The sequence below is a fragment of the Patagioenas fasciata genome, chromosome Z (genome assembly GCF_037038585.1).
Source record: "Patagioenas fasciata isolate bPatFas1 chromosome Z, bPatFas1.hap1, whole genome shotgun sequence".
In the NCBI taxonomy this organism is placed as follows: Eukaryota; Metazoa; Chordata; class Aves; order Columbiformes; family Columbidae; genus Patagioenas; species Patagioenas fasciata.
Genome location: NC_092560.1, coordinates 85,457,581 through 85,479,436, shown reverse-complemented (window position 1 = coordinate 85,479,436; position 21,856 = coordinate 85,457,581). Strand labels below are relative to the sequence as shown.

Genomic DNA, 21,856 nt, shown 5'->3' with positions numbered 1-21,856 from the left:
TTTCTTTTTCTAGTACAATAAAATGAAACATTTAGTTCCTTGTTCAAATAAAGAGAAGACTTTTCATGTATCAGCACTGTGTCACTTGTGATCAACAAAGCATTTTAGGTGGAGTTAAGGAACCTTCTAAGTCCAGCTCTGGATGAGCGCTGTTTCCTCTGTGCTCCAAAGAGAGTCACCGGTGCTCAGAACCTAAACCGGAGATGACCGTGAAGGGAGCTGAGCACTTCATTTGTTCGGAGCGTACACCTTTTGTGCTCTTATTTATCTTTTCCACTGATGTTCCTTGAAATGTTACGATTAGATCAACCTGAAGTGCAGTTAGGATATTTTTGTTTCTCTCAGTGCTTAACCTTAAACACTTTTTTATCTCTCTTTCTTTTTTTCTTTCCCATTTATATTCCAGTCACCATTTATAAGGGTGAAATCCGTAATCCTGCTGGATTGCAGCTGTAACAAATTTAGGCACACATTCTTATGCCACTGGTACCTTCAAAATCCACAGGTGGGGGGATAAGAGAAATATTGTTGTACCAATTTCTCCTGGATACAAAGATCACTAAAATTCGTGGGTTTGCTTCTCGATTGAAACTGGCATGGTCATTTAGAGAAATGTGGTTCTTGTTCAAGGTGACTTATGAAATCAAAATCATGTTATTTTTTCTACCTTTGCTAATGAACCTATTTTTAAGCTGGTGCTTACCAGGTTGAAAAGAAAGGCTTTAATATGGCAGCGTGCAGCACTGGAGCTGGTGTGAAGGTGGCGGGTACTGGGAAGGGCACGTTTCTGTCCTGGTCATGTTGGATAGGGACTGAGGCCCCTTTCAGCTGAGGGCCTCTACAAACACATGGCCACAATCTTTCCCTGAAAACACTCCAAGCTGGCAGCTAAAGCAGTCTGTGGTTATACCAGCAACTTCTGGCTTTTCCGAAGAGGCAGGCTCGCTTCAGAAGAACGTGTTCTGGGCACACACAGTGGGGCACAGCACTGTGTTCTGCTTTTAAATTCATATCTACATACACAGCTGCGCGTTAGCGTTATTACTGTGTTTGTAATCCCAAAAGAGCAGAGTTGGCAGGATCTCCTTATTCTCTCAGTGCCTCTTTAGTCCTCAGCCAGCTTGACTGACTTCACATTCATTTGAAGCTCCAGTTTAAAACCACCCTAATAGTTTTAAAAACAGCTTTTGTGATTTCCACCTCTGTTTTTTGTTTGCTACGCTCTGTATTCTCTCCTTACGGACCCGAACTGCCACCGTTCTCCAGGCAGCTTTAGATGGCAGAGGCAACAGACTATGTTTAGAGGAGCAGGATCCCAGCCCCATAGGAACACAAGTTAGGCCACGTATTCTGTTTCTGTTGAGCATCATCTTTAATACTCTGTGGAGAGATGCATTTGTTCTCCCATGTTCACCCCTTTCCCTGTGACTGCAGAAGGATGTTGAGCAGAACAAAGTGGTGTTTTGTTTCAGGTGCGGAAGAGATTGAGTTCATGCAGCTCATGTTCAGAGAAGATTTAATCGGTGACAGCTATTTTGGTGGGAACCTGCATGGCACAATAGCTACAGAAGAGCTTCACTTTGGTGAAGGCATGCACCGGAGGGCCTTCCGCAGCAGAGTGCTGCGAGGCCTCGTGCCGATGTTCCTTCCTGGCCATGCCTGCGTGCTCAAAGTGCACAATGCCATCACCTACGGGACCAGGAGCAGGGATGATCTAGTGCAAAAGAACTACAGACTAGCACTGCAGGTGAGCTTCCCTGTCCTTTATAAGCGAGAATTGTGTGGAAAAGCTGTCTTGCAAACGTTCAAACAGATGGTCTGTTAAATGTTTTGAGGATTATTCCATAGGCGTATCTGTTTGTAATACAGGAATGCTATGTCCAGACTACTGCAAGAGAGTATGCGAAGATGTACGCAGCTGAAGCTGAACACTTGGAAGGCTTTGGGGAAGTACCAGAGTGAGTATATATATACATATATATATACACATACACATATATATATATATGTATGTGTAGATACGTCATCCTGGCCCCAGCTGCCCACTGATAGCTAGAAATAATTACTGAAGAAGGAGAGAGAGGAGTCCTGAGAACAGTGTTATAGCTGGAGTCACGACCTAAATAATACTGAGTATCAAGGTGGTGAGAGATTCCATTCCCATTAGAGAAGGGTGATAAGGAGTGAAGACAAAGGCATGATTTTTATATAAATTTAGATGAATTAATTCGTGTTTGTAAAGTAACACCACTGGGTGATACTCTGGTATCATCTAGTAACAGCAGTGGGGGATAACTCAGCTTTCCAACTTTCTGTTAGAAATGAAATATTGAGAGAAGTCATGGGCATTCTGAAGCTGGTATGGAGTCACTCCTTACACAAGTTTTCTCTGTAAAGAGAGGCTTAACCCAGAAAATCCAACTCTGATTCCAGGTTTTCCCCAAGGCTGGTTTATTTAATTTCAGAAGTTTTCCATTTCCTGAATATGTTTGTCAGACCAGTAGCTCAGTCCAGGTTCACCTCTGCCCCCGAGGCTGGGAAGCAGCATCTTGAGGAGCTGATAATAGATCTTTTTCCAAGGATTTGCTGTTCCAGTGTCAGGCTACTGTGCAGAGTTGGACTTGCAATGATGGTTGAAATTCCATCTGTCTTGTGTGAGGGGTAGGGCCTACATGCTTGGCAGCAGGCTGAATCTCCAGCTCCGTTTAGAAGACACAAGATCGTATTCAGATGTCTGCTGGCTTGGTTTAGACTTGGGAACTGTTCATTCACTCTCTGAGATCACTGGCCATTTTGTCTGTTTCTTACTCTTTCATTGACAGAACTCTGGATTTCATGAGTTTTTATCCCTTGATTTTAGGATCATTCCTATTTTTCTTGTTCATCGTCCTGCTAATAACATCCCCTATGCGACAGTGGAGGAGGAGCTGGTTGGGGAGTTTGTGAAATACTCTGTCAGGGATGGCAAGGAAGTAAATTTCCTGAGAAGAGACTCGGAGGCTGGCCAGAAGTGCTGCACCTTCCAGCACTGGGTGTATGAGAAGACCAGTGGGAGTTTGCTGGTCACTGACCTGCAAGGTGAGTTATCTGGGTGGGGGCAATTAAATGGTTTCCCATGATACAGGCTGGTGACCGCTCAGTCAATCCCAGCAGCTGCAGAACGTCCAGACTCTTATTTCTGAGCAATGTTTTCTTGGCTTTCTGTGTCCTGTTGGCAGTGCTGAGCAACCTCGTAATGGGCAGAGTCTCCTCCAGATGTGGACGGTACCCTGGCCCTGTGCCCATTTTATACAGAGTCTTGTGCTCATCAGAATGAGAGATAGGAGAGGGAGTTAGGCCACTTTATTTTCTAGCCTCTTTTAAGTGCACTGTGTTTATTTGTGTGTCACCCTGGGGCACAGAAAGACATTAATTAATTGCCTACTGTGGCAGCAGGGCCTATGCAGTATTATGATCTTTATCTAATCAATTTATGTTCTTACAAGAAGACAGTTTGGAAAGGAAAAAACAAATCTCAGACTCTTAGCAGTCTCCTTAGTAAATCGGGACACTCAGCATGAGTCAAGCCTGGCTTATTGTCTTACCTCCCAGAGGTTCACGGAACATCTTGTGAATGAAAGACTTCAGTTGTTAATAACAGCCTGGTCTTTCACTTTTCCTTGTCTTCGAATGCTTGCAGTCTCTGAACAGTGGAATGCTCCACATTCAGGTCCTGGCTAGATCTGAAGAAACGTGTTCCACCAAGAAAGGAAAGATGGTGAAGGAACACCCTTCTCACATTCAGTAAATGCTGCCCTGAGCTTCTGAGGGCGACTCCTTCCAACTGCTGCATTGCTGGGCCTGTCCCGAGGCCATATGCGAAGGTTTATTTGAAATGGAGAAAGAGACCCTTGGTAAAGAAAATCAAAGAGAGGTGGAATCTTAGAAAATATCCCAAATATCTCTTTAACAAGAGAGGGCAGGAAAATAGGCAACAAGACTCCTGAAATGATTTGAAGGGAGAGGAAAGAACAGAATCCTAGCCTGAGTGAAGCATAACAGCAGAGATGGTATCTGGGCCTTGCTAATGGTTGCTGCCACCAGGGACAATATACCTGCTGCTGTTGAAGAGGAACAGCCCTCCTCTCTGGTCACCTTCATTTGAGTCTTTTTCAGGCATATCAATTGAGATTTCTGGGAGTATTCTTGGAGGAAAATGGTCGTCGGACCATCATTTTCCTGTACAGACAAAATTGCATACTGCAGGGCTGCATTTTGCCTATAAACAACTCAACAGAGGGACAAGTTAAATACCCAAGTTTTTGGAAATACTGAGTGAGAAAAGGGATTTTGGATCTCTTACTCAAAAAGTAAAACTAAGGTGGAGTGACCTATCGCTATTTGATTGGCAAAGCAAATACCAGTTCCTACTGGTAGATATTGTACTCCAAGTTTGCAAAGCATCAAGACCACAAACCCCATAATTAAATGTCAGGACAGGTGCATAAGCAAAGATTCTGTATGTTTCCTACAACGCAGTCATCGAGGGGTAACCCCTCTTTCCCACCGACTGTCTGGCACAGGAAACAAGTTCTGCTCTGTTTATCACCTCGCTGTCTGTAAACTACCAGCATGAGACTGGCTTCTAGGAATTGCTAGTGATACAGAGCACATACATCCTATTGCGCATTGGGGTACCTTAAAATGTGTTGAAAAAATGGTGACAAATGAGTAAAACCATGAATCAATAAATAATATTTAATGCTTCTATATATGCTGCTTTTGAATCAGAAGGTGTTCCTGGGAATTCCAGGGTAACATAAGCTCTCTTTCCTTGATGCCTTGTAGGTGTAGGAATGAAGTTAACTGATGTTGGCATAGCAACGCAGGCCAAAGGGTGAGTGACAAATTATTTCTGAACAGCATGATTTTGCTTTACACATCAATCTCTTCACAGTGTAAACACGCTGGGGGAGGGTGCACTGGAAATATATTCCTGTTTTAACTTTGGAAGAAAACAATCCTCATCTGACTCTTTTCACTTCTTTTGTTCATATTTATGGGAACCTGCCTATAAGGGAAACACGTTTCTTTTATTCTAAAAGGATGGGACTACGCTGTAGATTGGGCTTTGCTTTTCCTTCATGCCTCCCTTAAAGTAAGTGTATTCAAAGGGCATTTCGTGAGTGAAATCCAGGTCTCTGGTGACTTGCAAGCAAGTGGGGCACTTTAATTGGTGGTACATCAGCTGGAGGAAGGTGGGGCTGAAAGCGCAGGGCCAGCTCTGGCCCCAGCCTGGGGACAATGACAGACCCTGCCCGCTGTTGGAGCCAGTGCTTGCCCTCACCAGCACCTGCCCCAGCAAATGCAAACCCAGCCCGGCCAGCGGCTCCTGCTGCTGGGGGCTGGGGTGACCCTTCTGATGGCCCCCGTGCTCTGGGACCTGCCGCCGTGCTGGGCAGCCAGGGCAGGACGTGCCGGAGAGGGACGGTATGGGAGCTGGGTGAGAGAACACAGCTGAAATCCCTTTCACAGTATCACAGTATCACAGTATGTTTGGGATTGGAAGGGACCTCAAAAGATCATCCAGTCCAATCCCCCTGCTGGAGCAGGAACGCCTAGGTGAGGTCGCACAGGAATGTGTCCAGACGGGCTTTGAATGTCTCCAGGGAAGGAGACTCCACAACCCCCCTGGGTAGCCTGTTCCAGTGCTCTGTTACCCTCACTGAGAAGAAGTTCTTTCTCAAATTTAAGTGGAACCTCTTGTGTTCCAGCTTGATCCCATTGCCCCTTGTCCTATCATTGTTTGCCACTGAGAAGAGCCTGACTCCATCCTCGTGGCACTCACCCTTTATATATTTATAAACATTAATAAGGTCACCCCTCAGTCTCCTCTTCTCCAAACTAAAGAGCCCCAGCTCCCTCAGCCTTTCTTCATAAGGGAGATGCTCCACTCCCTTAATCATCTTTGTTGCCCTACGCTGGACCCTCTCCAGCAGTTCCCTGTCCTTTGCAGCCAGCAAAAGCGCCACGGCTTTAGAATATGTGTATTTATGACACAAGCTTTTTGGAAGAGTCCTTTCTCAGTTTAGAAGTCTATGAGTCAGTTTTTCTTCCTACAGCAGGCAGTGGCCGTGAGCTTTTGTTGAGCCTGTGTTCTTGTCAGCCGTACGGGTGGAGCGAAGGTGTCTGTTCAGCCTTGTACAGGCCACTTACCTGATAAAGAACGAAATGCATTAAGGGATCTGATGGTGTCTCTTTCCCTTCTGTCTCAAAAGCAGTAATTCTGAGATAAAACGAAAGATCTGTTTGTAGTATTTAAAGAGGCCAGTTTCCTGGTAGTTTTATGATGACTTCGAGAAGACTAAAAAACATGGTATGGTTCTGTTAAGATTTTAGCTGTATAATTAGAGAAGATACAAGGCTGATTTTGTGGTATAAAATCCGTGTGGCATGCAGAAATTGATGGAGTTTTCCTCAACAAGGCTTCGCAGAGGTAATGACCTCCCTGATCCCAGACAGGCCTCTGCCTCCAGGTCTTCACAACCTGAGCCCGTCACCTTACAGCCAATGAAAAATATCCTTGGGAAGAACGTTCTTAGTGTTCCTGGTTGGAATGTAAATTAAATAAAATTCTAATTCCACTCTAAACTTGTGATCAGGGGAAAAAAATGAACAAACAATCAAACCAACCACCATCTCCCCCACCGTGGCCAGGCTCGTGGTATAGTCAAGCTTTCACATCATCTCATATCGTAGTACAACTCTAATTGATGAATTTGTCATGAATTATTCATGGCATTCTATGTCCCCCAGTGTTTCTTGTAGACCAAGCACAATAAACAGCATCTATTAAAATTCTGTGCCTCTATCCAGCATTGCTCGTTCCTGTTTTTTGGGGGTTCAGACTAGCATTCCAAGTCTGAACAACCATTTCTGGATAAGCATTTCTGTATCCTTTGCCTTCATCTTTCCCTCCTGTCCTGTAGAGGCTGTGGAGAAATTACTATTTCTAGCAATTAGCAGTCTCTAATTCTGATCTTTTATCCTTTCTATGTCTGATTTACCAGTGAATTGGAAACCAAGCGAAGGCAAAGCGAAGGGTTGTTTATTCCATGCACTGAAGCAGCTGCAAACCAGTTTCTGTCGGTAGAGGGCGAAGCCCAACTAGAAGCCGAAAAGCCTGGAAAATATTCTCAGTGTAGCCACTGGGGTGCACCCGAGTCAGGCGATCACTCCTCCGATAAGCCGTTAGTAGACCATTTGGTGAAGCTAAACAAAACAACCCAGCCAGTTTAGAAGCTATGCACAAGTGCTCAAGTATTTATCCAAGAGCGGAGCGGTAAACACAAAAATGAAGGAATGAGGAGCACAGTGACCCGTGCTCATGCTGATTAGCGGGAGCACTGTTTGCCAAATATGCATCTGAACGTCTGTCTGACAAATACAGTTTTACTCAGCATGGCAACAAGAGGCACTGGGGACAAATCCAGCCTTCCCCCTTCAGATTTAAGGAAGATTTGGCTTGAGCCAATTCCCAGCTGTGAAGTTTGGGAGATGGAATTCTGTCTGTGTTTTATTTATCAGTGTAGTCAGTGAATTAATAGCGCGTGCTGTGCAAAATAACAGATTCCTGTTTTTCCAGACTTGAAACAGTCAATAGTTGTTGTTGTTGAACACGAGGCACGTGATAGTGATACAGACTCTGCAGTCTAGGAGCCATGCACTCGTGGGACATTCCCAGTTCCACACAGCACAGCTCACCAGTGCTGCCCAGTAGCAGCAGGGCTGTGGCCATCAGGTCTGTCCAGAGCACAAGTGCCGTGTGGAAGCACACGGGGCTCTGGAAGCTGTGAGGAACAAACACCAGTAGCTGGGAGAGCTCTGGTGCCAAACTTTGGTCTCCTGTCGGTAGATGAATTTCCCTATGGCCCAGTAGGAGCCGTGTTGCTGTCTGCACGCCGCAGAGCCACGCGAGGCTCAGTCGCGCCTCTCGCCTTCCAGAGCGGACAAGAGCTGCTGCTCAGGCCACATATGTAGCCACAAGATCAATGCAGACCTGTTGCTCTAAGAGAGGGGAAATGAGGATGGCTTGACTTAGGAGCAAAGCTATTAAAATAAAAATGATCACGTGTTTTTAATATAAACGTTCTGTCTCTTGTTCACAAGATATTTATGTTCTTTGGCTGCAAATGTTTCTAGCATTTGTTGAATTCTAAAGCTAAAGTTAGTTGGCAGAGCATTCAGTCGTTCATCTAAAGTGTCTCTTACTCATAATATCATCAGAGCAAATGCTGCTGCTTCTGCTCTTAGTTCAGATGTTCCTTCAAAAACACACAGGAAGGGACCAAACCCAGATACAGATAGGAAAGACATTTAGACAGACTTTTATTTACTTCATTATAAAAATGGACCTTTTTAGCTCAACTTTTTCTTTCCAACATTATTTTCACAAAGAAATTAATATTATCAGAATTTTATAGCATGAGAAAAACACAGGAAGAAATTTTCTTTAGCTGCAACAAAACAGCTGTGTAGGAGAAAGGGCTAAGAAACCGAGAGAAGGAAAAAGAGTGCATGGCCACAGCTGAAAACAGCCAGCGGTCAGTGCAGCGAGAGCCCTGCAGGTTCCGCGTCGTTACACAGAGCACACGCGCAGGCAGCACGCAGCGGAGCGGGGACCCGGGGCTGCCCGCACAGCCGCGTCACCCGCAGGGACCCGCACGGCAGGGCTGGCACCGCGGCTGTGCCCCCATGGGCACTCACTGGAGGGACACAGTGGTGAATTGGATGTGCGTGATAGATTAATCAGAATAGTTCGGTCTAAGTTGTTGCTCTTTGCAGGCAGTGCATTTCTCTGCTCTAACTAGTTTCTGGAGTCAGGATCAATGCTTGATATAAAGAGATTTTTTCGCTGAGCACAGTTTGCCCGTGGAACCGAGTGTTCTGCTGGGGTGTCTGGAGCACACACCTGCTGGCTCTAGTAGAGATGCTCATGTCTGAAGTCTCAAGTCCATTATTTCTCCGAAGGAGAGAGAGAACAGTTCATTCTCTTGCTGAGCTCCGGGATGTAAGTCCTGAAGTAACAATGGCACTGCTCTTAAACTTCCTTTGGGTAAACAAGCACAGAACTTACTTGTAGAGGAAGAGAGAATTGGGAAGGCCCTGTGGTTCTGTGGCTGCGTACAGCCAGCGGGCTGAGCGGTTTCTGCAGAGCAGGGCAGGCTGGCTGGTCTTCAACCGGGAGAGGAGCCTTGTTTGCTGTGAACAGCTTCACTGGCAAGTAATAGCAGAAGACATTTGGAGCTTTATCTCGTTGAGATACGTATGAAACGTTCAAAAACTCTGACTTCAAAGAAGAATCTGAAAATAAAAGATAGGTATGATAAGACAAAAAGGACTCCCAAATACTTATGACGAGAAAATTGAGCTCTCAAATAGTTTTTCTTATTGAAGTTAACCACCAGCAATAATTTAATGCCTTAGAAGATTAAGGTCTGCCGTTCACCTTACAATTGCCTGCAAAGTCTTCATCATCATGGCTGAGATAGATTGTCTGCAGTCACTTGGGATTCATCCTCCATGGGTGGGCAGTTGTGACAGTGTGTAAAAGCAGCAGCAAAACGTATAGATGACTTTTTGGCTGTCAGGGGCCCTGCCAGTCTGCGTTACCATTTTGGTATGTGCCTGAATAAGCAATAATATTACCTTTTCGATACACTAGAGAAACTTTCCAATTTGCATTGTCCGCCAAAGAGATCTTTTCCCTCCCAGGGTGCAATTACTGATCTAAGAAAGCAGTCGGCCTGAGGTTTCATCTTTTTGACTTCTTCTCTGTAGAGGAACACTGGAGATGCAGAATAGGACAGTTAGGTACAAATGGAGGCAGATATCGTCCCCTTTTGTTGCAAGCGATTTTATTATATTTTCACCACTGGTACCATTCTTTCAAAGAAAATTTGGCAAACTATGTTGCAATAAAGATAATTATCTGTCAGAAGGAGTTTGACCTTCTCAGAGTGACAGTGTGTTCTTAGCACTGTGCAATCTTCATGAGGAAATAAGTTCTCTGGAATGCTGTGCAGTGAGCATGTCGTGTTAACCTCCGTGCTAAACCTGTTTGTTTGGTTTTGTGCAGTGATAACTCACAGTTCACCTCTGGGGATGTTGTATGTCCAGGGAGCCACGAGAACAGAATAGCACGTGCGCTTCCTAAGGTTACCCATAAAAGGAGAGGAGCACCCTGCTCTTTCTTCTCCCTTCTCTGCCCTGGTAATTTGACCAAAACTTGCTCCTTTAAAAAGCAGGTGCAGCATGCATAGATGGAAGAGACTTGCTTAATGTTTTCAAGTTGCTTATGAGTCAGCAGTCATTCTCTGCCTCCCTATGCTGAAAATGAATCTTCAAATCCCATCTGGCTTTTCTTTTCTTTGTTGCTACAGATACAAAGGTTTTAAAGGCAATTGCTCGATTTCCTTCATTGAGCAGTTCAGAGCCCTCCACCAGTGCAATAAGTACTGTGAGATGCTGGGGCTGAAATCTCTGCGAACCACGCATCAAAAACAGAGGAGAACAACATCCGTGAAAAGCAAAAATCTATCAAACTCATCGACTATAAAGAAAACAGCGCCCAAGAAAGCAAGAGAACCTAGAGACTTCATTTCTTCAGAGCACCGAGTTGAACTGTCCCATCTCGCGAAAACTCCTCTCGAAGATACGTGCTAATGACAGGCACCAGCTTCAGACCGTTGCCTTATGACATTATTCTGAAGTCATCCTGATGCAGATGCCAACAACAAAGTGGCTGATTCTTTGGTCTGAGTACCTGAGATTTAAGGCCAGGGCAAGGTTTTGAAGGCAAACTGAGCCATCAGCCTGGCTTATCTTACAGCCCTTCTGTGTATTGGTATCTGCGCGTGTCTTGTACGTTCAAGTGCACCACACACCACTGGAGAACATCTGCCTTTCTCTGTGTCTGTGGCCCTGTGGGTTAAGCTGCTACATAAATACCAATATATTTAAGAAGCCACTTAGCACAAGTTTTGCACAGTATTGTTACTCTGGCTGATGTAGAAAAATTGTTTTCTTTCCCAGACTTTTGCATATTGTGATCCCACTATAATCCTATTCTTGTATTTTTTTCTTCCACTTACATGTCTTTTAATACAAGACCAAGCCATTCATGATTGGATGTATCTGTCTTCTGCGCGCCCCCCCCCCCCCCCCAATTAGCTGGCATCTCTAAGGTCCTCACAAAGTGATGTCATCTGCTTAAAGATGGGCAACTTGTGGGATTGTCCGTAGGATTCCTTGCTGTCCATGCAAGCTTCCTTGGATCCACAGTTAACCCCATGGCACAGGACAGTGATGCGTGCACCAGTCCTGGTGTGGGTAGAGGTTTGGAGTCTGCCGTTGCCAAACAGCTGCCGTCTGAAACGAACCATTACACAGGGAGGGACTTTTCTGTGTAACACAGAGTTGTTTTTTGAAGGACCTGTCTGCTAAGGAGGCACAATTAATCCAGAACGCCCAGGCAGGGCCAGAACTGCGGGAGATGGTCTGCTCCCTTGAGCTGAAGTGCAGCTGCTGTCAGGCAGAGGAGGGGACGGCACGTGCCAGAGGATGCAGCGGGGTGAGAAGCCACCCTGCAGTGCCCACCACAGAACACAAACACCAAGCACGTCAGACTGCTCATCCCCGCATGATTGCTGCATGGCAGGTGGTGCCAGAAACCAGCCTTGTGTGTGCGAGTCCCCTCAGTGCTGAGGAGGACAAAGGCAATTTTGGACTAGGTTCTGCTTGGTGTTTATTGTCAGTGGATACCAAAAAAGAGAGAAACTGTTGGGGAGCAGCTGACACTCGGGACAGATACTCATCTGACAGCAGCATAGATGTAAATCTGAGCTGGTCATCCTGGGCTCCCTGTGCAGTTAATGGAGATCTTCTCAATGGGGTTTAGGGCAAAGTGCAGGTTGTCTGAAAAACAAACGTTTGAAATAGGGTAGATAGACTGTGCCAAAGAAGTGCCTACATTCTGGTTATATTTCTGGTTTGCTGGATTTGATATTTTTCATTCATCTTTCAACTAGACTTGACATCTATACTCAAAAGCTAATTCCGGAGTTTGTGTCAGTGGAAAGTCTAACTGATGGTAATAGGAGAACCTGGCAATACACTGGTTTAGAGCAGTCATTTTTTCTGTAATAGTACAGAAGTTTCAATTATAATAATGTCACACGATCTTGTTAAAACTCAGTCATTGCCCTTGAGTTCAGCTACACATGCAATTACAGTGAAATAATTATACATTAATAGCTACCGAAAGTAGAAAACACTTGACTGATGACATCGGGTTCAAGCCATTGAAACAAGGCTTAAACCCTCGCTCTGTGGGGAACTCGAGGGGTTGCTCTTTGGCGTATCTAAGGCAAGTGGAGAGCTGAGGCTTTGCCTGGTCTTTGTTCCTCGTTGCCCCATTCTCTCTCAGGCTGGCTGAGCTCTCTGTGCTGTCCTCCTGTCTGTCCGGTGGGACAGGTGGGAGCTGTGACAGGAACACCTTGGCTGTGCAGGCCCCTCAGAAACATCTCCAGTTCCTCACTTGTGTCTTGGTCACAATGGAAGGAGCTGAACATGTAGATGGTGACACAGAGAGAACTCCATTGTGCACGTCGGAAGGTGATGGGAAGTGGCGATTAACAGACTGTTTATCTGCCCATCTAGATTTTCACGTCAGACTTTTTACAAAGTGACTTTGCTGAGCATTGCTGTTCTTTGTAGACTGATAGCAAGCCACTCTACCCACCTTAGTCTTGCTGTGACAGAAAATACATACATACACCTGTATCAGGAAGCATTTCTGGGTTGCCTGAAAAGGCGTGAAAGCTGAGTGCATCTAAGCTCAACTTTGTACAGAGGTCTAGACCAGGAAACCAGGCCGGGAGGAGAAAGTTGGGTCCAGTTTGCGTCAGCTGACTGCAGTGGCAGCAGAAGGATTGGCCTGGTGGAACTGTGGTTACCAATGTGCCTCAGCTGGATGGCTGCAGAATCATGAGCAGTGACATGGACACTATCAGAATTCCCTTTGGGCTCTAGATTTAGTGGCCTTTTGAGGGGAATGGGAGAACCAGCGACCTGTTTGTTTTACAGACAGCGTTCCAATCTGAGCCAAAGTCTGGTTTTTGCCTTTTACATGAGGGAACCAAAGCACGGGCTTTGTGATGAAGTCAACTAAATATAAACGTGTTCTAATCTCAGCAGAGACACCAGCAAAAGCAGAAAGCGGAACCCATGTTTTAAAGGAGCACTTAGAGGTTACTTCTTGCTGCTAGCACTTGTGTCGTTATATTAACAAATATTCTTAAGCACACACAGGATGAATGAATTGCACTGTGTGCTCACAGCAATTTTAAAATGTTACGCTTTTCGTAGGGCACCACTGTAGTTCAGGCTGAAGCTCTAATGCTTTGTGATTTAAATTCTATTACGCAGACCAACAATGGTAAAACATTCAAGAATGGAGTCAATAAAGCTTCTACGGGATTTTTCTTCTTGTTCAATCACATGAATGGCCTGTAGGTGTTGGGTTTTTAGAGCTATATGTCCTTAGAGGTAAACTGATCATTCTGGTTTTTCTTTTTTTCTTTCTTCCCTGCAGTCTGTGTGGGTTAGAAAACATTTAAGCTCCAGTGGAAATGTTTTTCAAAAGCACTTATGGGGTTTCAGTGTATAGGTCCATGTCCACAGAACAGTAGGCACATGTTTGATCTTTCTTCAACAAGTGTCTGTGATCCTTGGTACTTCACGGCTCAGTGAAACCTGGCCTCCTCTGTCCCTTTTGCAGTAGAACCCTGAGTACGTGTGGCCTGTTCAGAAGCCGGGTGCAGCAGCGGGTGATCCGAACACCCGTCCTCCGTGGGTGCCAGGAGACAGGCTGCACTTCCGCAAACCTGTGCACAGTTGCCGGGAATCAGCTGCAGAGTCTGGTTCCAGCTTTAGGTCTTAAATAACAGTCTCACTCACAAGGACAAAGTCGGTCAGCCTGGTCCTGAAATATGGGGACGTGTTTAGAGTGCAGTAGAATCTTCTCTAAAACTGGAAAACTGAGAAACTTTTAACCCAAATGTCCGCAGCGTACAAGCACTATGTTTCTTAATCCATTCCTTATAACACATAGCAAGAGCAAATTCCATGTGGTTCTTATTGGAAGAACGTTCCAGTGTAACTCCCGCAGCTGAACCTCACATCACCCCACACTGACCTGCAGGGATGCAGCTCCATTATGCCTTCATTTCTTTCTTTTTCTTGTCAAGAAGCTTCAGCATCACTAATATTGTGTGGGTGTAGTAAAGGTCATATTGCTCTACAATAAAAGCCTCAGCAAATCACTTTCCATTTTTGAGCTTTAAGAGCACACTGGTAAGAGCGTAATAGGGCGAGAGAATTAATCTCCACTGTTATCCTGCCACAGAGCGCCAGGGGAAGGTCAGGAAGTGTTTGCCCCTGTGGATGTTTGACTGAATATCTTGAATGGGTTTCCTTTAATAACATGACAAGTAGAAGGTGGGAAACCTGCACTGCCATTCCACCACCAAGCTACCAGCCGTGGTGATTCACGTTCTGCATCTCTGAAAGAACGAACGGTGTGGAATATGCTGTGGTGACATTGCAAGTCGTAGAACTAAATGACAGCCCTGATCCCCAGCTCCTGCTGTTAACGTGATACGGATATTGTGCTCAGGCAAGCAGCACGAGGCTGACTGAGTGGGGGGAGAGAAACAGCATAAGATGTTCTTCACATAAGAAAAACTGCAGTACCAGTAATCAGAAGGGCAAGCAAGACTGGTTCAGGCTCCCTGGAAAGCACTGCAGGCGTGATGAGGGAGGGAAGGGGCTTCATTTCTCTCTCAATCAAAGGCTGAGAAGAAAAGTAGCTGCTGTGAAAACGTTACACAGGGGGCCTTGCAGATGAGGTCACTTGTCCTTTTGTCCTGCAAAGCCAGAGGAAAGAGAAAGGAGTTCCAGCTCTCTTGTTCACTCCCGCCCTCGAGTTACCTGCAAAAAGATTCCCTCAGCTAGAAGCTTGTTCTCAGCAAAGACCGTTTGAGAAGTAAGCCATAATTATCTGCAGGTCTGCTGATTTCACTGTGAGTGTGCCATAAAACACAGTGGGTGTGAAATTGCTGTGATTTACTGAGTCTTGGACAACAGGAGAATACTGGCTTTGGGAGAGCTTCTGTTGCTGCTGGATTCTGGCTGTTTATGGATGACTGAGGTTGCTTGGTTTGCAGTGGTGGCAGAACAATGCTTCTCATTGGTGTTGCTGCTTAGTGCTCTTACAGATGCCCAGTCTGTGCCAGATGTTTTGGATCTGGCCCACTACATCAGCCTGTCCAATTCATTTATCTAAAGAAATGGATAGGGCTCAACCTTCTGGCACAGGGCAGCCCAGCCCTCACCTTTCCCTGTCCACCCTGCCCACAAAGAACCTGCAGCCGTGTTGCACAACTGGAAGCTCACTCACCACATGAAGTTCAGGTTCCCCCACCACCCAGCAGATCTGCAGTTGCTGTTGCGATGGGAGTGCAGGGATCGGGCGAGGAGAGCAGCTGGTGTGCCCTGGCTGGGTCTGTGCGCACAGGGCAGCACAGCGTGTCACAGCTGCAGTCGGTGACCTGACGGGTCCGTCCAGCAGGTGACATGCAGGGATGGACTTGTCATCAGGAGCCAGCAGAAGGCTTTTGTGGCACACACCAAAAGGCTGGTTCTGCTGCTACAGAAGTGTTTGAATGACCGTCCTATGTAAGGTAGGAAACATTAGAAGGGAGGAGTAATAGCTCTCAGAAGAATTTTTATGAGGAAATTGTGGCACCTCCCAAACCAGTAGATTTAGAATATAAGGCAATGGGCTTGAGCATGGAGCTCAAATCATATGTACATTGTGACACAGAAGGGAACAAAGCTGAAAGCATTTGAAACTAGAATATATGATGTTTCAAGTTAGTGGTAATAGCTTTTTATCAGAATCTTGGAAAGTGTTGTGTTTGAAAAATGTCATGAGCATCTCAGTCAGTTAATGTTCCAAACGTATGCTTTAATTAGGTGCCAGAATAAGAGCTGGAATTTGAGTACATCAGCCAACTGGCTTCAGTGTTCTGTTGTCACGGTCAGTCCATCAGCAAAAAGAAAATCCCAGGCTGGCCTGATTTTCCAGAGGTGATCACAACCCCATCGGCCCTGACGAAATCCACATTCCTAGTGATGACATTGTACTGATGATTCCTTAATATGACTCGTGTGCTTTACAATGGCAATCTGGAAGTGCATTTAGCAAAGCATCTATTTCCCACATATTGTGGTGGGTTTGCTTATAAAAGAAAGAGCGGAGTCATCCTGGTATATATGTAAAAAGTTTATTTATTCCTCAGCATGATGGGAAGATGTATCGCTACAGTTGACATACTTTTCTGAATGGATGTCTTATCTACCAGTAGCTATTTAGTGTGATAATGGCGTTTGATAGCCAGGACACAAACACCATTGTCACACTCCACAGCTCGGGCAGCAGCGGAGTAATATATACACATCGCAGACTTCAGCACGGGACTTCAGAGGTCTGCAAGGCACAGAGAAAAGACCATGGTTATGCGTATTTGTACGTGGTGCATCGGGATCCTCACCGAGGAAGTGGGAGGCAGGATTCCGAATTTCTTGGGGATGGATATTTTGTCTCAGATAGCTGTAGTAATCTAAATCTAAGTAACTTTAAGCGTCCAGAGGAGGTGGACAGGCACCTTGAAGAAATAATCCTGTCCTAAGAGACAAAGATGGGGAGGGAGGGTTGAATCACTCTTGTCTTTCTTTTATTGACGGAGACAGCTCAGAATAAGTGCTTGACTTTGACAGGGCTATGCTAGATCTGAGAAATCACGACGCTAGAGATTATATTTGTTTTCCATATACTTGTTTTTACCAGCATTTTAGAGCTAGCCCGCTTGGCAAACAGCGGGTTGGTCTGTAGCGCCAGTCCCGCTTCCCTATTTGACTGTGCCCGTTAACAGCTCTGCAGCAGAGCAGTGGGCACTGGAGCCCGCACGCAGCACTGGGGCTCGGCTCTGCAGCAGAGCAGTGGGCGCTGGAGCCCGCACGCAGCGCTGGGGCTCGGCTCTGCAGCAGAGCAGTGGGCGCTGGAGCCCGCACGCAGCGCTGGGGCTCGGCTCTGCAGCAGAGCAGTGGGCGCTGGAGCCCGCACGCAGCGCTGGGGCTTGGCTCTGCAGCAGAGCAGTGGGCGCTGGAGCCCGCACGCAGCGCTGGGGCTCGGCTCTGCAGCAGAGCAGTGGGCGCTGGAGCCCGCACGCAGTGCTGGGGCTCGGCTCTGCTGGGGCTCGGCTCTGCAGCAGAGCAGTGGGCGCTGGAGCCCGCACACAGTGCTGGGGCTCGGCTCTGCAGCAGAGCAGTGGGCGCTGGAGCCCGCACGTAGCACTGGGGCTCGGCTCTGCAGCAGAGCAGTGGGCGCTGGAGCCCGCACGCAGTGCTGGGGCTCGGCTCTGCAGCAGAGCAGTGGGCGCTGGAGCCCGCACGCAGCGCTGGGGCTCGGCTCTGCAGCAGAGCAGTGGGCGCTGGAGCCCGCACGCAGCGCTGGGGCTCGGCTCTGCAGCAGAGCAGTGGGCGCTGGAGCCCGCACGCAGCGCTGGGGCTCGGCTCTGCAGCAGAGCAGTGGGCGCTGGAGCCCGCACGCAGCGCTGGGGCTCGGCTCTGCAGCAGAGCAGTGGGCGCTGGAGCCTGCACGCAGCGCTGGGGCTCGGCTCTGCAGCAGAGCAGTGGGCGCTGGAGCCTGCACGCAGCACTGGGGCTCGACTCTGCAGCAGAGTGGTGGGCGCTGGAGCCAACAAGCAGTGCTGGGGCTCAGCTCTGCAGCAGAGCGGTGGGTGCTGGAGCTGACACGCAGCACTGGGGCTCAGAAATTTCTGAGTACAGAAATGTTTCTGGAGCTACTGAAAACTTGTATTTTTGGCTCAAAAAAGAATGCTGTGTGGCCTAGTTAGAAGCACCATGGGAGGGGATGGAGTTGTTTGGGGTTTTTTTAAGCTCAGTAAATGCATTCCCATTTTTACATAATTGGCAGCGTTTCTTACCGATTTGTAATAAAACTGGACTTCAGTAGTTCTGGACTTGGTTTCATTTTAGCATTCAAAAGTCAGACTCAGATCCTCAGGGCACTCTACCCTGGGCTTCACCTCCCTGTCAGTCCCATTGTTTGTGTTTCTTATTCGCTGCCCTGGTGACCTGTGGCACTCACACATTAACACCTAAACACCTCTGCTTTATTCTCAGTCTGCTGTCAGCGCTCCCGTTGTGCATTCCAGCTACAAACGAGAGAGGCACATGTGTCTGTCACCCACCGTTTGTAAAATCTGAATGTCTGAGGTACGTACACTGAACATGGTACGGCTAGGGAGGAAAATCACATTTCTGTACTTGTTGAGACCAGTTGATCACCATTTTAAATGCCGGTTTGTGTAAGCAGGAGAGGCAGAACCCAGCTTGAATGAGGGCATGCTGCAGTTTGTGACAAGTGCACCTCTGTGTGCCCCCAACTGAGGTTTTGTGTGGGCAGCCAGCACAGGCCAGCTGAAGCCATGGGGCTGGCGGCCCCCCAAGGACATGATCCAGAAAAGCACCTGCTCTCCAGCTGAGATGCAGGGTGAGGGCTGCTGTGGAAGGAGCTATAACTAGACATGGTTAAGGATAGAGGCACAGGGCTCTCAAATACAGATATTTGTATGGGAAATACAGCTCACTCTGTTCTACAGCCTGAAGAGATGAAGTGCCAGCAGAGACGAGACACTAACACACAAACTACCTGGCTGCCTGCATGGACTGAATACATCTGAACTGCCAGCACACTGCGCAGCGTAGCAAGGTATCTCCTCTGCGAGCCTTACCTTCTGATCCAACCTTGTGTCTTTTCTGGATCTCTTTCCTAAACGTAATCTGGTTCAACCAGTGTTGATAAGTCAATGCAAACTCACTGGGGTCTGGACTAGTGTAGCTACTGATTTGCAAGTACATCTAGTGAAGCCTCGGTGAAGCATCAACTGGTTCATCAAGCTGAGTTCTGAGTGGCCCTTGGCTCGTAATAACAGAGAAAGAAGCCTTCACTGGTGGTTGCCAGGGCAGCCAGGTTTGGTTTTCAAACGTGATTATTACGACTGCTCTGTCATTCCCATCCTTGTCAAGGAAACAATCCTGTAGATGCTTGGGCAGAGCTGAACCTTTTCCACATGCTTCTCATCTTTCACTGGTTTTATCTGTGTTCTGAGTCTGTATGTGCTGTAGTGGAAACAGGTACGCATGTGAAAACACACACACACACACACACACACACACACACACACACACAGACCTGTGGGGCAGGTCTGCACACCCACGCATGAGGCCGCTGTGCCAGCGCAGCTGCAGAGCAGACATGTCCTGAAGAAGGTAAGGAGCTGCAGCACCAAAACAGCCCTCCGTTCTGTGAATTACTGACGGCACACACACAGTCACACCCAGAACTAGCTCTGTCTAGTTAGGATGCAGCTTGCAGTTTTAGACCTGAGGTCTGCAAGTCTATTTTTAATAAACATGCCTATGCCTATAGGTGATAATGGGAAATTAATGCCAAAGGAATGTAAGTACTGTACCTTGCTTTATAATTCATCACAATGTTACTGTGTTTTCCCCTTAACTTTCCTCATACCCATTTTACTGAGCCTTCTCTCTGCAGCAGAGAGGAAGGATCGTGCAGGATCCTACTCTAATTAAGCTCTCTGAGAAAAAGTCTGACTCTTGCAGGCGATGCAAAGAGCAGAAGCGCCTCTGGACTTCCCTGCGAAATGTCTGTGAAAGTGGATAGCCAGGCAGATGGTGCAGCTGCAGGCAGGTGGCTTTACAGTTCCACAGCTGCGTGGAGGTTTCTAGCAGTTCAACAGAGCTATTTCCAAGACAAGAGGTAATGAAAGGAGGAGAAATGGCCACTAGTTTTTGGTACCACAATGGGGGAAGAAACCTGAAAGAACAGGAAAGTTACTGGACAGGGAGAAAGCCAAATATATACATCAGGGGAAAAAAATCCACTTTTTGCTTCTCCTTTGCTAGACATTTATATGAAGAATATTATTAGAATGTTCCAGTTGAGAAGATCAATGTGAAGAACAAGTGGGTTTTTCAAGAAGTGTCCTGATGGATCACAGAACCTGTCCCTTTGTACATCTGGACTTGGAAGCACCCCTGTAGCCCTGGTGAGGTCGAGCCGTCAGCTTCCCCGCCACCCCCTTGTTTGAAACAATAAACATATTGGGTTGCTTGCCCACTGACATGAATAAAAGCCAATCTCTTTAAAAGTCCAGGCAGAGATTGCCAAATGCAAGACATTAAATCCTGTTGAATTACGCAGACAGGCCACAGGCATTTGTGGATATTACGGTATGCTGAAGTGCTTGCTATTCAGAATTCTCCTGCACTCTTTTATTTGCATTAGTACATGTTAGCATTTCCTTTTGCTCAGATGAATCAAGCAGAGGAAGGCACTTACCATCTGACACAACTGCCAAATGACCCTCTGGTGTGTCGTTAGGGCTCGTCAGATCTGAGGTTCTCTTGCAAGACATTGTGCTGAATATCACTGTATTCAGGTCTTGGCGGTCTTGGTTTGCTTTTGTGAGTTCCCAGCAGCAATCGGCAATGGTTGGAAGCCTCTGGTTCCAGTGGACACCTTTCCCTCGCCCTTTATGGGATCCTGAGGTTTTAAAGTAAACAATTAATTCTCTTTCTGATAAGTCATATTAAAATATTGATCTGGGGGAGGGGGGCGGCCCTCACTGCCCAGAGCCAGAGTCACCTTTAGTCAAACAGGCTACATAACGGAAGAAAGCTCTGAGCTCAGTTTTCTGTGTCCCTTCGGAGCGCATCTCTGGGTAGGGAAACGTGCAAAGTGCAGGTTTCTTTCAGCTGCCTGTACCGATTAACCCCGAGACGAAGAGTCTTGACTCTCTCTTCATATTAATTGCTTCCTTCTTCAGTGAGGCTGATTTCCTCGGTTCCTCACATCATAGTGCTGATCTTACTCTGCACTGCCGGGGCTTACAAATCTTTTGGAATTTTTCAAGTCAGATGTACTGGTTTTCTCTGCGCAGGAGTTTCTAGAACCCTCGAGGACTGTGGCATGTTTTTGTTAGGCTTTCCTTTCCCGCAGGAAGGAGAGCAGGAGGAGGTCTGGCTTCAGTTTAGCCTGTCTGATGCCAGTGGCAAACCCAGGAATCAAACCTGCGTTTCAGGAGCTCATCTGGATAATCAACAGCTGGAGCGTTGCATAAACCCACATTTAGGGCATGATCAGTTTTACATTTTTTGTGAAGGCTGGTTTGGGATTGGAACCTGAGATTTCTCTAAACGTAAATTAAAGTCACACCTTCCGTGCAGTAACCTTCCTGAGAGTTAACTAATTAGCATTTCATTGCTTACTTCCATTACCGTGCTTCTGTTCCTTAGAACAAATATTTTGGAACAGTCCTAAGGAGCAGTAGTATTTTATTTAAAAAGCAGAGTTTTCAATATAATGCTTAGCGAAAGTGATGAACCAGATCACTTTACTGGTTGTGGCTGGAGGTGTCCATCCAGCATCAGAGAGCCACCGCACAATCGAACAGCCCCTGCCGTTTGCTAGGCTGCTGTTTCTAATCACAGCGTAGGTGTCTCCAGCCTGCGCTACGCCAGTAACACAGGTATTAACGTCAAAGGCACTGCCCTGTGCGTCCTGTGCAATAATGAGGCTGTGCTTATAGCTTCTCAGCAGCCTCAGCACTGCATACGCACTTCAGGAATAGTTTTTTCCCTTACA

General features: G+C 46.8%; 1 protein-coding gene and 1 long non-coding RNA gene across 5 annotated transcripts in view; one reads left to right on the top strand and one right to left on the bottom strand.

Moving 5' to 3' along the window:
• Window positions 1–11,162, top strand: part of LOC136115294 (alpha-protein kinase 2-like) — a 36,231-nt gene extending 25,069 nt beyond the window's left edge. For all 4 annotated transcript variants that reach the window (XM_071801931.1, XM_065861310.2, XM_071801932.1 and 1 more), the window contains 5 exons: window positions 1,473–1,747; window positions 1,870–1,958; window positions 2,861–3,078; window positions 4,828–4,876; window positions 10,422–11,162. In XM_071801931.1, the coding sequence (XP_071658032.1) occupies window positions 1,473–1,747; window positions 1,870–1,958; window positions 2,861–3,078; window positions 4,828–4,876; window positions 10,422–10,704 (914 nt within the window). In that variant the 3' untranslated portion in view covers window positions 10,705–11,162. The remainder of the gene's footprint in view (window positions 1–1,472; window positions 1,748–1,869; window positions 1,959–2,860; window positions 3,079–4,827; window positions 4,877–10,421) is intronic.
• A 5,210-nt stretch (window positions 11,163–16,372) lies between these two features.
• Window positions 16,373–21,488, bottom strand: LOC139826507 (uncharacterized). The gene is made up of 2 exons (XR_011736613.1): window positions 20,552–21,488; window positions 16,373–16,591 (listed from the first exon to the last, which is right to left on the bottom strand). It is a non-coding gene; the product is annotated as an uncharacterized lncRNA (long non-coding RNA).
• Between the last annotated feature and the right edge of the window lie 368 nt (window positions 21,489–21,856).